The 11,734-nt window shown below is 30.7% G+C and overlaps 2 protein-coding genes across 4 annotated transcripts in view; both read right to left on the bottom strand.

Annotated features, from left to right (window-relative positions):
- The window catches only part of Nca (neurocalcin homolog), a 47,845-nt gene that overhangs the window by 7,583 nt on the left and 28,528 nt on the right, over positions 1–11,734 (bottom strand). The window contains exons 1-4 of one of the 2 annotated variants that reach the window (XM_085206829.1): positions 843–882; positions 626–775; positions 392–510; positions 25–213 (exon numbers count right to left, since the gene is read on the bottom strand). In XM_085206829.1, the coding sequence (XP_085062955.1) occupies positions 25–213; positions 392–510; positions 626–695 (378 nt within the window). In that variant the 5' untranslated portion in view covers positions 696–775; positions 843–882. Of the gene's footprint in view, positions 1–24; positions 214–391; positions 511–625; positions 776–842; positions 883–11,734 lie in introns of those variants that run through there. The other variant, XM_085206828.1, reaches the window with a different exon arrangement.
- Positions 1,063–11,734, bottom strand: part of LOC146527017 (neuronal calcium sensor 2) — a 38,761-nt gene continuing 28,089 nt past the window's right edge. For both annotated transcript variants that reach the window (XM_085206831.1, XM_085206830.1), the window contains exons 2-5: positions 6,565–6,683; positions 5,856–5,999; positions 5,434–5,562; positions 1,063–5,349 (exon numbers count right to left, since the gene is read on the bottom strand). In XM_085206831.1, the coding sequence (XP_085062957.1) occupies positions 5,173–5,349; positions 5,434–5,562; positions 5,856–5,999; positions 6,565–6,675 (561 nt within the window). In that variant the 5' untranslated portion in view covers positions 6,676–6,683 and the 3' untranslated portion in view covers positions 1,063–5,172. The remainder of the gene's footprint in view (positions 5,350–5,433; positions 5,563–5,855; positions 6,000–6,564; positions 6,684–11,734) is intronic.

Genomic DNA, 11,734 nt, shown 5'->3' with positions numbered 1-11,734 from the left:
GATTAATCCAATGATAAGACTTACAGTAACTATTTCTAACATCTCTTGTCTGGAGATGTAACCGTTGCCATCTAAATCATACATTGAGAAGGCCCATTTTAGTTTCTGTTCGAGTTTTCCGCGGGACGTGACACTCAAAGCACATAGAAACTCTCGAAAATCTATTGTTCCATCACCATTTGCATCAAAAGTGCGGAAAACGTGCTCTGCGAACTGTACAAAAATTACAAATAAAATTATACATCATTAAAAAAAGAGTACATAAGTTATGTTTCAGAATTTGCATTTGCTTACTGAATATTTTTGAGAATAGAAAAAGTAGTTTGTTATTTTTTTTATGGTTACAAAATATTTTAGTATTAAGTATATTTACAACAATCTTTATGCATACCTTACTAGCGTCTCCATATGGGAAGAAATTACCATATATCTTTTTGAACTCTTCCACTGACAAGTGACCACTAGGACAATCTTTAAGGAAACCCTTGTACCACTCTTGAATCTCTGCATCTGTAATTCACAAATTACTTTTGTTAATCATCCATATTTTAAAATTACATTTTATAACATTGGGTTTGTAAAGACTACAGATCCAACAAAATATTGTGAAACGATTTAATTTTACCTGAAAACTCCGTATTCTGCTTCAGGTCCTCTAAGACCTCTGGTTTTAGTTTGCTATTTTGTTTACCCATCTTTATTTTTATAATCGCTTAGTAGAACGTTTCACTGAGTTGCGCAGCCTTATTTACTTCTTAGTTAATCAATTTAGCGCCTAAAAAAAATAATTAATATTTTTTTTAAATATAACATATACCAAAGGGTAAAAAAAATATATTTACCTGTCACAATGATAATATTTTGCATTATACTTACAATGCTCTGGAGGCAATAAACAGGTACAAAAAATATATTTATAGATACATATATATGTTTAATAAGAAAATCAGTACTGAACTTTACTTGTTTTCCATACCTAATTAAAAATTTCTAATTTTAAGTCATTCCGAAATAAAACTAAATACTAAATAAATAGGTGAATTTCGAAAATAACGAGACAAGTTAAGAACTATTTTTTTGTAATTTGTATATTATACATGAATAGGCAAAACGTGAATCATTAAAAACATGTATTCTTAGAAATACAACAGAGACATCATAGGGACAGTGGCTAATTTCCATCTATAAGTGCCTATGCATTACACTAATGACGCTGGTACGACACGGTTGTTTCTAAGATATACCGCAAATTTGATACGTTTGTAAATAAGTGCAACTTGTATGCACGGTAAATATTTAAAAACCTTATTCAGACTTGGGAAATTCATGAAAATAATAATAATACTGAGCGCCTACATATTATGTCAAGATATTTCTTTCACACCTTAACCTACTTCATATTGCATAAATTAAATCAACTTAAAAGTAAAAAAAAAAATATCATTTAATAATCTCTCGATTTGCTGTTTTTATTTAATGTTACCTAATAAAATGGCTTAAACAATGAAGATATATAAAAAATGTGATATTAATTTATTAAAAATTACTACTAAAAATAAGTGTAGATACAGCTGTAGATAGATATTGTAAGAACGTAAAGTGACACAGGTTACAGTGACAAAATCTTTCTAAAACCTCTGAAAAGTCATTTCATTAGGTGACGAGAATCAATTATAGTTTATTTCATGAATACAATCATTTGTGCTGCATTAAATACTGCTTTTGTGTAGTCCTTTTGAAACAAAGTATTAATAATCTGTGCTGCTAAAATAAATGTTTTATTTTTTCATTGTTTTGGTTTGAATTGTAAGAAAATACTAGGGCTAGATAGTATTGAATGCAACTACGTACGCACATATAATGATAACTGTAGACATATATGCTATGACACAAACTACGAGAATAATAAGATTAAAAATTGCGCTTAAAGCCTTGTAAAGATTTAAATTACTAAATAAATACATAAGAGAGTATCACAATATTTTCTATTTAATTTGGAAGAACATAATAAAAAATTAAAAACGAATGAACTTGATGGGTTTTAGATATGTTATTTGGCTCTATCATATACTAAACATAACACTTATATAACTTAAAATCTACAACAAAAACAACATGGTACTTAATTACAATAAATAATCCTAATCGTTATATAAAAAGAAATGTGTAATATAATGCGTTGAATAGTTACTTATACGGAAGAACTAATTGAAGACCACAGATTATAAAATTGACAGTAGGTATATTTTTATTTATCTATATATTGACTGTATTTATGAATAATACTTATAATTATTAAAAAAAAAATCTTAATATGAAAACAGTACTATATTTTGTTTTTAAAATACCTGCAATTAAAATAGTATTTGTGTGACATAATAATGTATTATTCTCTTTTATTTAATAATTTAGAAATAGTACCGTCTATATGTAAAGGTGACACGATAGTGATATGAATACATAATAAGCTTAGTAAACTTTACAAGCATATTAGGAATAAACATTTCAATTGAGCCACAAGTATAATTATTTTAAGTATTGCTTGTATCATAGAAATCGAATTCGAAACGTGCATTAGCATTTATAAAAGTGACCTACTAATACAATTTTAAATGGATCGATTTTAAAAATTACTAGAAACAACTGACACGTAGGCCTGGGTCGCGTTCGTGATATTGAATATTTATTACATAAAATATTACAATAGCAATGCAAATGTTAATGTCGGTTAAACAAAATGTCTAGAATAAATCTTTTTATACGAAGGTGTCCATACATTATATAAAATATGTTATCCCCATTCAAAACAACTCAGTCGGAATATCTGGCCGATGATCTTTAAACATCATAATAATAATTTTTAAAAATATTTTAATAATGAAGAAAAAGCAACTTTTAATTCGAGTATTACGTAGTATATTTATTTAAATAAAAATTTAATAACATTAAACTTATGTACGTAATAAATTATGGAATGTAAATTTAAATTAAATAGTGTTATAATTAATTTAGTTTACAGTGCACTCTTTCTCGTTAGGATACGAGTAGAAATTAAATATCAACAATGTAATTAATATAAAATATGATTTTATAAAATTTAAGTTTATTACAAAATAATGAATGATGTACAGTTTACTAGCACCATAACCTGTTTATAATTTCTTCATGTATGCATGTAAGTTTAATGCTTCGTGTCAATATTTATAAAAATATAATGTAATGCATTTATATGTTTTCGATTTAACAAAAATATCCTTAAAAATCCGAGATGCACTGAAAACTAATAAGTAACAGAATCATATAGTCATTCACAAACGGTCCGCGACCCGTCGATTTAAGGCCAACTAAAAAATAATAAGGTATTAGGTACAGCATTTTTTTAATTATACTAACATCTAATAAATATACAATCTAAACGATAAAGGACTAGGACATACTAAAATTGTAGATTCCTTAACTACTCTTTTGGAAGGAGATTTGTGCATGATTTGGCGAAATTCGTACTTGGAAGATATAATAAAATTATCTTAACTAATAAAAGCTTGGGGAGAAAGCTAATGATGGAATAAAATGTGAGTAAAAATCTATTTTTTACCAAGAACTAGAAGGCACAGTGTTAGGGGAATGTAAAACATGAAAAAACAATTATTCAAAAGGCGACATAATATCTACGTAGAAAATTCATTTTAAGCTCAAGTCAGTTAAGTATAAGGTAGTTAATGAGGCTAAACAATAAAAGGGATAGGCTAACACTAGTCAGTTCAGAACTGATCGAAGAAGATGAAACTCCCTGTCTAGATGATCAAGAAAAATGTACACAGAATATGAACGATTTACAACACCGATGTTCGACATTAGATCGATAAATACTTATTCGTATATAATGCATATAATAAAACTTACATATAATATGACTCAACTTCCACAGAAGTGATCAGATTGCCGTGCGTCAATGTGTTTACGGTTGGCTATGCGCGTACATGTATATTGCGATTATAAATCTATCATCTGACCTATTCCGTTATATTATAGTGGGGGCCTATACTAATTGTTGACTTAATAATTTAATAAGATTGACTTTGTTTATATTTGTGCAGTACATTAGATACCCATTGATAGATTTAATATTGAATAAGTAGTTCATTGAGAGTATTGGCCCAATATGTGTATGGTACGCTGAGACTAAAAAACTTAATTGAGCGAAAATACACATGAATTAAGACATTGTCAGTTTCGTGTCTGTTTAGAGGATAAAAAAAAATATTTCCTTATCTACCAAAAAATTTAGAATCTGGTGGGATCCACAAAGTATAATTCACTATGCGTTATAATCTAATGCGGTTCCATGCGTGTCACGGCCTCTATTCAATGTCCACACAACATGACAGCCATGACACGAAATCGCTATGTGATCTTTCCGCGACGTGATCGTTTTTCCGAAAGCAACAAAACAAAAATCACGAAGCGAATGTTTAACTTAAGAATTCTGTTCCGTTAAATCTTAGGGACCAAAGCGCCTAAGATTTTATTTTCGCCCGATAAGATTTTTAGTCTGTGAACGTAAAATACACATATACGGTAGCAGACAGAATAACCCGACAGGAAATAATTATACATTCCAATAAAATTAAATAAAGGGTCGTACAATATTTCACTTACAGCGAATGCGAAATACTTGATGTTTATTTTGTATAGTATAGATAAATTGACGTAAATAATACTATTGGCTTTTGATAAACATGTATCGATCGTGCCGATTTTAGAATAGAGATTTAGGTTGATTGAAAGCAAAGACCGCAGATTAAATGTATACAGCATACATTGAAGCTCAATTTGGTTAGTGACATTGTGAGAACTTATGTATGAGTTTCATATTTAGATCGAACATTCTGCAACCTGCTGCCATTAAGAAAAGTAAAACAGATAGGTTTCTATCTCTTTTATTTTGGTCTCGCAGGCATGATTAAAATTTTTAAAACTTTAGATTCTTTTGCACTTTGTCGTTAATTAAATAAATAACTCCGATAATATGTGCAACCATCAATTATACCTATACTAAGAAATAATTTGTGCGTCATTTTTTTAGTAAATAGATGAAAATAATTCATTATTGCTGTCGGGTTATCTTTAAGTGTAACAGAATATACTCGGGCATGGGAAAAATTTGCAATCTTAAGGTGCCAGCATCTTGGACAGCTCCTCGTCCTGAAGGCAACCCTTAAGGAACTCTTCTTGCGTAAGCTGACCATCGTTGTTCTCATCCATCTTCGCAAAGATGTTTTTAGCGCGTTCTTCGGCTGAATCGGCTGGCCTATTACTCGAGCAAGCACCGAGCATATCATAGATTGCCTAAAATAAAACATTCAATTTTAGGTCAATATCTAAAATACTATTGCAAAGATATTGACAAAATTAAAAAAAAGCTTTGCTCACTTGGACTATTTTAGTCATCTCCTGAATATCTATGACCCCATTTCCATCCACGTCATACATACGAAAAGCCCATTTTAGCTTTTCTTCAGGTGTACCACTAGAGGTCACATGGATTGCTTGAAGGAATTCCTAAAACAAAAGTATTAAAAATTTCGAGATGTCGCAGCCACCTCAACGTAAAATAAACAAGAATGATCCTCTTGTTTCGTAAACGTTACACAACCTACATCTATAAATGGTAATAATAATGAAAATTGATCTCATCTCGCATAATTGCACATAAAATATTTATACAAACAATTCGCAACAGCTTGCTTATACAGAGTCACTTACAAACACAGCAACATAATATTTTACAGTGTATTCGTTCGCATACGTTATTCTTACTTACTAAGTGATTGATAAAAGCGCATAGTTGTTACCTTAAAGTCTATGTAACCATTCTTGTCCATATCGAATGTTCGGAACACGTGATCGCAGAATTCGACCGCATTACCAGATGGGAAAAACATCTTGTACATATCGACGAATTTAGCCGGGGTCAGCCTTCCGTTAGGACAATCTTGCTGAAAATGTAAAATCTCTATATAATAATAAAACAGTAATAATATTTTGTCTGTACATTTAATATTTTTTTCTGAAATGGATAGAGGGACACTTAAAAAGAATAATAGAAAGCAAAAAAATATTTTTTCTTTCAGACTTTCACCAATTGCTTTGTTGTAAGTCAACTTAACATTTAAAGTTTGTTTTATCAAAATCGGTTCATGAAAAAAAAAGTTATGGGCATTTGAATGAACTCAAGGCAGTAGTTCGCCTGCAAATATATAGCAATCCATATCTATACATTTTAAATTTGTATTTGTTTGTGATAGATCTGTCTTTTTAACCGACTTTTAAAACAAGGAGGAGGTTCTTAATTAAATATTTTCGATTCGATATTCGATTCATTCGATTTCGATATTGGATTATTCGATTCGATTTGGGTATTTTTTTGTAATATGCAATCATTACAGTTATTTTACAAAGAATGTTCGAGCGAAGCCGCTGGCAGGCCGCTAGTATAATAATAAATATTTCAATTCAATTTAACATAGCATTCAGGTTTTGCTGTCCTTAACTTTAATTTACCTTGAAGCCCTTATACCACTCCTTGATGGTAGTCTCGTCGTAAGACGTATGCGTTTTGAGGAAGTCCATGTCCTCCTTAGTGAGTTTATCTTTACTGACAAAGCAACCCATTTTGCTTCCTGTAACAATAGAAAATACGATTTTAATAAAATATGCTAATGAACGTTATATATATAGATAATAGCCTACTTATCTAATAAAGATGGTTTTACTTTATAAACGGCACGATACTATTTACGGTATAAACATATATAGAATATCTAAAGCAGTGTAATCATCTTTATTTCGAAAAGTATGCCTTTGAACACCAGTCAGCGTAGAATCCGATGAATAAACAAAAGCGCCTGTCATGTACCTATAGGAGACACTCCCTATAGAACTGAAAGCGTAAGTATATATATAATTAAATTTCAATGACATAAATACATTATTAGATATTGTTAAGAGAATGTTTTTATAAACAAAAAAATGTTTGTCTTGTCTTAAAAATTTAAGCAATTGTATTTATAAGTAAGCCGTACTGTATATTATTTATAAGTAGTTCTTAATAAAAATACTTAAGTAAGATGAGGCAAAGACTAGAAAAGTTACAATCATTTTATTGAGATATTTAATATTTTTATTTTTGCCCTACATTTACATAAGTAGGAAACAATTTACCTACTTATGGAAATATACGACAGTCCCTAGGGTATATCTTTGATAGCTAATTCTCACTTCATTTATTACGTAAATAGTCTTTCTATTTATAAGCATATTATAACCGAAAACATTTAAAACCCTTCAGCAGCTTTCGGAGCTTAGGGCGTCAAATGTCACGGACGTCGTTCCGAGGTTGATAGATAAATCGGCCGAAAAACTAAAGTATCGAATTTTCCGTGATAGGTCAATTGATAACAATATTTGTTTTTCTTTTTTTAATAATATAACAACAATATAATATTAAATTACAAACATATTTTTAAAAATAACTTATATATTGGTAAATCCAAATGTCAACATCTCAAGAGCCTACACAAAAACTTCAAACTACAAAAAAACTTACAAGTCAGTTTGCGAACGATCATTTTACGCGAGAACGTCATAAGAAAATATTAACGAAAAATTGCATACTTTTATGAATGAAATATCATTATCTATATATATAAAAGGACTTGTCCTCACTGACTGAGGTAAGACGCACTCACAGCCGTAACCGCTGTGCGTAGAAACGTGAAATTTGGGCAGATGTTTACTTTCGTAATCTGGACATCCACTAAAAAGGGATTTTGAAAAATTTTAACCCTAAATGGGCGAAATAGGGGTTGAAAATTTCTATGAAAAAAAATTTTTATAAAATTTGAAATTCAGATTTTTAAAAGTATTTAATTGAACACATATTTCATCCTTCTCTAGAATTCTCCCCCTAAGGGTGCAAATAAGGGGTTGAAAGTTTGTATAGAATTCTTTTTAAATCGGCACCAATTTTTATAAAATTTGGAATTTAGACTCTTAAAAGTATTTAATTGAACACATGTTTCATGGTTTTCTTGAATTCTTCCCCTAAGGGTGCAAATAAGGGGTTAAAAGTTTGTATAGAAAAATTTTTAAAACGCCACCGATTATTATAAAAAATTAAGTTTAGACTCTTAAAAATATTAATTTGAACTGTTTCATGGTTTTCTAGAATTCACCCCCTCAGGGTCCAAAGAAGGGGTTAAAAGTTTGTATAGAAAAATCTTTAAAACGCCACCGATTATTATAAAAATTTAAATTTAGACTCTTAAAAATATTTCATTGAACATATGTTTCGTGGTTTTCTTTAATTCACCCCTAAATACGCAAGCGCGTCCGCTAGTTTTGTATAAAGCAAACAAGTTAATTAAAAACTATCATTTTTTCGAAAAATAGATTCTGGTTCTACATTTGGTGATCACTGGTAAAAAATGCAAGGCTCAGCTTACGCCTATAAACACTTAAAGCAAGTCAATGTCGTAATTGGAAAAGATAAACATAAAACCAGTCCTATTCAATACTATCGCGAAGATGCTTGAGAAAACAAAAGAATTAAATATAAAGTAGAATTAAAGTTTAACTAAGTATGGAAACACTTTTATCTTTCTCGTTGGATATAAGTAGGCTATATTGAACTTTTTATATAGAATTTTCTTATTGTTCAATCAATACTACCGAAATAAACAAAATTTGTTTATCCGCATGTATATGAGGCCGTTGTGGCGCAGCGGCACAAGGGTGTGACTGTAACACGACGGTTGTGGGTTCGATCCCCACTCGAGGAAGTGAAATATTTATTTACGTTTATATTTCCAATTCTTCGCTCTGGTGTCGAGGCAAAGCGCGGCGTGAATTCTACCACTCAACACCCAATGCCTGCAGAACTCGGCAGAAAGTGAGGAACGGAGTGTCTTAACACTAGGTTCCCTCTGCCTACCCTGCTGTGTGCAGGATACAGCGTGAAGCCGATTTGGTTTTTTTGTTTATCTCAACACAATGAATACTGGAACCGTTATTTTTTTTGTATCTATAGTATGTAACTTTAACATATTAAGTCGAAACTTATTTATTTTATCATTGATTGTTAATTATTTTGTATAGAATATTGAATTGAAATTCGCTCAGGCGTGGGCACTTTTAATGCTTTCTTTTATGAATGTGGTTCGGCGGAAAGTGGGCAACGGAGTGTGTCTTAAGTCTTATCAGTGGATTACCTCTGTCTTCCTCGCTGTAAGCAGGGTTGAGCGTTACAAACTGTCTATTTTTTAATATCGATTAACAAAATAATATCATGAATTGTATAATGTCAGGTTAATGTAGGTTAAATTAAAAAAATAAAAAAAAAAGAAAAAAAAAATAAGGAAAAGAAAAAAAATTAAAAAAAAAGATTGTCGGTAGGGGTCTTATCCAACCCCTCTAGTATAAGCTCTAGATATAAGTACAGTTTAAATTGTCCCAAAATTAAGTACGCCACATTAAAAGAACTTTCTTAAAATAAAAAAAGGCACGGGCAACTATGCGCTCGTGGATGTAGCTTTTAAAATAAAAAAATTAAAAAGAAAAATGTCAGGTATTATATATTTAGCATTTAAATAGTTGCATCTCAATTATGGAGCTAGAACTATAAAAAATAATACGTTTGAAGTATCGAAGCTGTCAATATTAAAATACGGTTCAAGGTAGGTACAAAGGAGGAAATTCGATAAAGTTACGTCCGACTTTATCGGCCCTCCCCATTATAGCTTAATCATATTACGTCGTTAACACGAGAGTGAAAATATATTTATGATAAAATTGATTGATTTTTTTCTTGGCACCGACTTAAAAAGTAACGAAAAAAAAATAACGGATTTAAATAGTAAATCCATATATAGGTAAAATCTCTCGCGATGGACAAAACATACTAATATTATCAAACTTGAGAACTCAACAATCCAGCATATAAATCTTTCATTTCACCCAAACTAGCCAATTCTCAATAGCATATAATTTAAAAACGACAACTATTTTCAGCATTATTAGAATATATTAGTTTGATTGTACCAAAATGATAAAAAAAAAATTAAAACTATTATAATCATATAATATGTATGAAATTGTATAGGGTATTATTAGTCAAATTTTACAAGATATGGAATTGGAACTTTAAACAGACAAATTAAATATTTCTATACCATCTAAAATCATAATGAAATAATGTTAACAGATTATTTTATATTTAGAAGTGGGATTCAGAAACGACACTTAGTAAAATAATAACTAACCGAACCTAGCATATCTGAATCTAGAACTCATCTTTGACTTCTTAAATAATAAAGAAAACCATATAAAATCATATAAATATTCTTGTAGAAAACATAACTTTCAGTACTCTTTCGAAAGAAAGATGAAGGTATGTATTGAGAATTAATGTTGCTGGTATAAATCGTTGAAATATTACAGCTAAAACAACAAGCACCATGTGTTAATAAATAACTGTATGGATAATATAAATTTATACAATTAGATCACAAATTATAAATTTACTATATGATAACTTCTTTGGTATTTATTTCTTTATTGGAATATTTTTACGATTACGATGTAAGTACCAACATAACGTAAAGCCACAGAACGGGAACCATAAATCGTTTATTTATAAATGTTACTTTCGGCGCTACCGGTACTTAGATGACTAGTCACTATACTTATAATAAAATCGTAACGATTCGGTGTCTGTACATCGAAGATATATAAGAAAAAATATTAATGGAAGCCTTTATGCATACAACAATAGAACACAAAACAATTATATTTAAAAATTTTGTGTTTGTCTGTGCGTTTCGTGCTAATCGCTGCAAAAGCTTAACCGATTGAAATGCAGTTTTCACTATTGGAACCTGGCTGGTCGAAATCGGTTTGCGTAATATTGACTTAGTCATCCATTTCTGAAGCGGGCGAAGCCAAATGGGGGCCACTAGTATAAAATAGATATGCGTGAAATAAAAGAGTTTAGCATGATATTGAAGACAAATCTATGAATAAAATAAAAGGAAACTCAGTAAACAGTGCGCCAAGGTAAGCATGCTTAGCATATTGAATAAAAAAGTTCGCATCGCATGACAAGCTAAAACAAATTAAATATCGAAAGAAGAGGAGATTTTCATTTCATCGCTTTGTTACTAAGGAAAAGCGCGGCGTTCAGTTCCGCTACTCAACACGCAACGGCTTGAAAATTCGGCGTAACTGGGGAACGAAGTGTCTTAACACTTCGTTCCCTCTGCCTGCTATATGTAGGATACAGCGTGAGGCTGAAAAAAAATCTATAGATGAATCGTCAGTAATACTAGGTTCTTGAAATCAACCGCTAACAAGTGTTTATAAACACGTCTACTCCGATCCAAATTAATAGTGATAGATTGTATGTATTCTCATACTGATGGCGGTAACCCATATCCGAAGCAACGTATAATTAATGCGGCTGCTGTCGCGACACAGGCGGCACCGCAATGACGACAGTGTATGCCTATTGTATAAAATTTAATATGTTTACTTGTTTTGTGTCTTAGAAACAGGGTTAGTCAACTATGAGGTACGTTTAGTACCTATACATAAATCGTTTAACTAATTCTTCTTCTTCTCCCAGCACACAGCAGTAGGCAAAGGGAACTTAGTGTTAAGACCCTCCGTTTCTCAC

The sequence above is a fragment of the Heliconius melpomene genome, chromosome 21, assembly GCF_056956725.1.
Source record: "Heliconius melpomene rosina isolate 202511_hmr_F chromosome 21, ASM5695672v1, whole genome shotgun sequence".
NCBI lineage: Eukaryota > Metazoa > Arthropoda > Insecta > Lepidoptera > Nymphalidae > Heliconius > Heliconius melpomene.
Note: the sequence above shows the minus strand (reverse complement) of the source record. Positions and strands in the feature narration are given on the sequence as shown.